This window comes from Sinocyclocheilus anshuiensis, unplaced genomic scaffold (assembly GCF_001515605.1).
Source record: "Sinocyclocheilus anshuiensis isolate Anshui unplaced genomic scaffold, SAMN03320099.WGS_v1.1 scaffold1185, whole genome shotgun sequence".
Classification (NCBI taxonomy): Eukaryota; Metazoa; Chordata; class Actinopteri; order Cypriniformes; family Cyprinidae; genus Sinocyclocheilus; species Sinocyclocheilus anshuiensis.
In genome coordinates this window covers 304,299-308,843 of record NW_015548278.1, presented here as the reverse complement: position 1 = coordinate 308,843, position 4,545 = coordinate 304,299, and the positions used below count along the sequence as shown (strand labels likewise).

At 36.9% G+C, this 4,545-nt stretch overlaps 1 protein-coding gene across 8 annotated transcripts in view; it reads left to right on the top strand.

The window, feature by feature from the left end:
• Positions 1-4,545, top strand: part of LOC107655805 (histone-lysine N-methyltransferase 2C-like) — a 181,720-nt gene that overhangs the window by 52,334 nt on the left and 124,841 nt on the right. For all 8 annotated transcript variants that reach the window (XM_016443383.1, XM_016443388.1, XM_016443389.1 and 5 more), the window contains exon 3: positions 247-344. In XM_016443383.1, the coding sequence (XP_016298869.1) occupies positions 247-344 (98 nt within the window). The remainder of the gene's footprint in view (positions 1-246; positions 345-4,545) is intronic.

Here is a 4,545-nt window from a genome sequence, read left to right as displayed (position 1 = left end):
TATATATTTACAACCTTCATCCTATCAAAAGAACAGTTTAGTAGTTAGATGAGCTAGTTTTTACTCTGCACACTGATCTAAAAACAGTTTAGTGGTTTGTTTATGATGGATAAGGTTAAGATCATTAGTACAAGATAATCTTCAATCTGCAGAAAATACTGTATGGAGTGCTGTAAGTGTGCTTCTAGAAACAGTATGGTCCAGCTGTTGTGCAATATTAATAATATTGTCTTATTTGCGTTGCAGGTCTCGTAGTCGAGGTCATGCACAGGCCGATGATGAGGACAGCATGGATGCCACTGATGTCACACCAACTCCAGACATTGACATCGCATCGGAGATGGGTGAGATTTTTTCCCCCTGAGTTTGCTGTGCCAGTTCTGTATCTACGACACTATAGTGAAATAAATGTATGTATTTGAGTTGTGAATTTAAAGTCTGAAATTGTTTTGGTGTGAATTCCTCTGTTCAAATTACATGCGTCACACAATAGCAAATGTTTAAGTTTGCAAGTCACTAAAAATGCATTGTCAATGCTGAATTCTCCCTAATCAGCAAATGGAAATTCTGTCAACTGGCCTGAACCTTTCACATTTTTCCTGGACCGTTTTCAGTGTTGAGCCCTGGAGGAGATAAAATGACTTGGCACTGAAAAAATAATACAAAGACAATAAATAACAAACAACACAAGCCCTGTTTTTAAGATGCGTTTTTGTCAATCCGATCACAAGTGGTCAATTCTAAGTAAACAGGGTCTGAAAAATGTTGATTTTGCTGAAAGCACGTTCTATCAGTTTGCTTTCGTCGGGTAGACGCTCATATGGTCTCAAAATATCACTTCCTCTCTACCTACTGACCTAATTTCTTGCGACATAACGGGATGTGTTAATCAAGTGCGCTAGCCAGATGGATTTATACTTTACCAGCTGAAATCGTAAATTTGGTTTGAAGGTGAAAAATATTTAAGATGCACAATGGTCTCTTCCCAGTCCTGATTCTAACACAAACCCACAGTGTTCGGCATAGTTAGCAGAAACTATATCTGCAGTGCACACAGACTGAAGTAGTTTAAGTCTTTGGTTCTTTTAATTGTGATGATTTTGGCTCACAAATAAATAAAGGTGACTTGACTTGACTTGACAAAAGAGATGGATTAAAACTAGAGATCGACCGATATATCGATTTACCACGTAGGCTAAAATAATCCGTCAAGTCCTCTCCCAATAAAGACGTAACTTTGCATTAATTAAATAATACAGCCATGAATGAGCGCATGTTGGAAATAAAATGTAATTCTAAATTTAATTCTCTGTCTGTTGTCTATGCTCATCGTTAGTCTCGTGAAGCCGCTTTCATATTGCTGTTCTATCGGTTATCGGGCACATAAACATGCAAATAATTGGTATCGGTATCGGTTATAAAATATCAATATCGGTCGATCACTAATTAAAACACCAGGTGTAAATGGGAATGTGTCTCCATTGTCCACTTGTTTTCAGATTGACGTCTTAATACCAAGTGTCAACAGGGCCACATTGTCATATTTTTTCCCTGCATGACCGTTATAGTCCAATTTGCAAACAAATGGCTTGATCGAACAGACTCACAAATCAGTCATGTTTGTGTATGTCAGTATTGTGGCTTTAATCAGTGGAATAACTTAAGGGTTGTTCATATGACAATAATCAAAGATACATATTCAGAAATGTTTTCTGGCAAGTTTCTGGATATTTTTTTTTTCTTATCACTAGTATATAATTTGGTACGTGTCTTGTGTGCACTATACTTCATAAACAATCTTTTGTGTAATTCCACGTTCATGTGTTTTGGTGTGATTTGGATAGTGTACAACTTGATAGATGTTCTTTGGTGCATTGACTGATGTTCTATCATCTATTTATGCAAATATTGATTTGCAGTTATGTGATTCCAGGGGAATATTGTGTGAACAGAAATAAGACCTTTTTTCCCTTCATTTCCATTGAGTATTTGTCACTATATCTTTTTTGTAGATAATTAATAAAAAAGAAGCACACCCAATCCCCCTCCTGCCCTTTTGCACTTTTCAGTTATATTCTTAGGTGTTAGTCTGTGAGATGGCAGATGATTAATGCTCACAAAAAAGCTTTTAACATCTTCGTTGCTTTTAGTAAGCTAGCACTCACACTTTATCCTGGTAGACAGCTTGCCTCTGACCTGAAGTTCATGCTGTTTTATCTGTGGTCTGACGCCATTACTGGCTGATAGCATATGAAACATCAGAAAAACACTTTAGTTGTCACTGCTACCGTTTTTCACAAACGTGTTCTGGTAACCAGTCATAGTGTCTTGTATTCTGATCTCAGCCACATTTTGAAAGACTACTGAAGACGCATCAGGCATTATAGGAGAAAACTCAGAGCTGTTATCTCTCTCTAGTATCATAGGCCTGTTTTGAATAAGGTGTAGAGATGTAGTTGTGTGTGAAGACAGTAAGAAACCGCACTAAAATAAAGATGCTGCACATGCTTCAGTGACACAAGATATTTATTTATAGATATCTATTATTAATGTCGGAACAAAAAAAAAAAACTTTCCAAAGGGGATGACACAGAGTTCCAAAGGGGATGACACAGAGGTCCTGAACATTATTTTGGCGGCATGCTTTGCTCTGAAGGGTTCAGATTCTGAGCTGTCCACAAACAAACCTCATTGAGGTTTGAAACCCCTGAAGGCTAATGCAATTATCAGAATTTTTATATGCAACAGATATAAAATTCCATGCAGAAGTGATACAGGTCTGTAAGTGAGATTGGACAAGATTAAGCAATGATTAGCTGATAGATAATTTCTGTGGACAAGACGCTAAGTGATCATGTAACTGTATAAGTAGAAGTTGGGGATGGAGGAGGGTAAGCGCATTTCAGTGTGACACACTAAGGCAAGTGAGAGTACGGATTAACTTATATATCTTGTTTAATTTGTAGTGGGAGGAGTTATGCACAGCTGAGCGTCAGCTGACGTAGGCTGTCATGCCATGGTCAGTCTTTGTGTAGGCCCTGCTGATTTTCTGTCCAGTCTTAACTTTGCATGCTCTCTTGTCTCAGCACATTCTAATTTCAATTAGAATCAGGAATGCTGTTCTCTGGTAAGTGGTTGGTGAGGGTATTAACAGAAAACTGATGTACGTCAGACAAAATTCTGAAAAGAGTCCATGAGAGGGAAGAATGATGCTCAATTTATTATCCCCCCCCACCCCCACCCAAAAAAAAAGGAGTATAACGATTAGCTTACTTTAAGGCTATCGTTGTCTCCTTCGCTGCAGGCTATTGGCAATACCAAAAGCCTGAGCAACAAGTATGTTTCCAATTAGTGTTGTCACGGTACCAAAATTTCAGTATTCTGTACCAATAAACACTGGAAGAGGATAGCTTTCTAATAGCGCATCAAGAACCTGGTTGACCGGGTACTCGGTACCACCGGTACTTAAAAAAACCTGGTACCGTAACGTTTTCATTTTTTTAGTACCGACTTGGTACCGAAATACCGGGTCTTTTGACAACACTATTTCCAATAATACACAAAAAGCTTTGATCAACAGTACCTTTCCTTAAAACAGCTTAGCAACAAGTCAGCAAGTTAGTCAACAAGAACATTCCAATAATATGTTCATATATAATGTAATACATTCCAAGTATATGTTCCAATAATAGTAATAAGCATGTCGCCAATAACCTGTTAACTTTTAATTATAAGCATAAAAGGAAAACTTAGCTTAGCTTATGAAGACACATTCAGATGAATGGAGAGTGAAGTATATTGAGATGTGAAGAAGATGCTTGATCTTACTGATGTAAGACATCACTAACAGGTAAAGTAAAATATAACGAGTATATAGTCTATATTTCACAAAATCATTTAGTTATAGCGAACTAACGATCTGTGGACACTGATGACTGCCTGAAGTAAATGAAATGCTACGTGACATTTTGTTTACAAGCTGATTTATTGTCGTCTTTCCGCGGTTGAAACAAATAATACAAACAAATAAATAAATAAAATAAATAATTTGATTTTTGGGCTGCTGTGTATGAATATTTTTTTCTCCCCTTTTGAGTTTAATTTATTTCATTTATGTGTTGATTTATTTAGATCGCCATGATCACCAGCATGCCACGGATGCTGTCAGTAGAACGTACCTTTGAAATATTGTGCCTTTTTAGATATATTTCCCAGCTTGATTCAGGGTGATGTAAAGTTGTTTTCTTTGTGTTCCCTGCAAAAAACTTCCATAATAAATGGAATTTGTTTTGATGACTATTAACTGACTAAAGAGCTGAACACTGTGTAAATTGTGGTAGCCTTTTAGATCATGCAAACTAGATTTTTATGGCACAAATAAATGTCCATACTCACAAGCTTTGTCATGAGCTACATTTGTGTTATAAGCTTTGCATGGTGAGAAATAATTATTCAGCTATTGTCATTCTTCATGTCATATTGATATGTTTTCATCTTCTTTAAAAATGTACATCAAACTCTGGTACACACACAACCCGCCCCCCC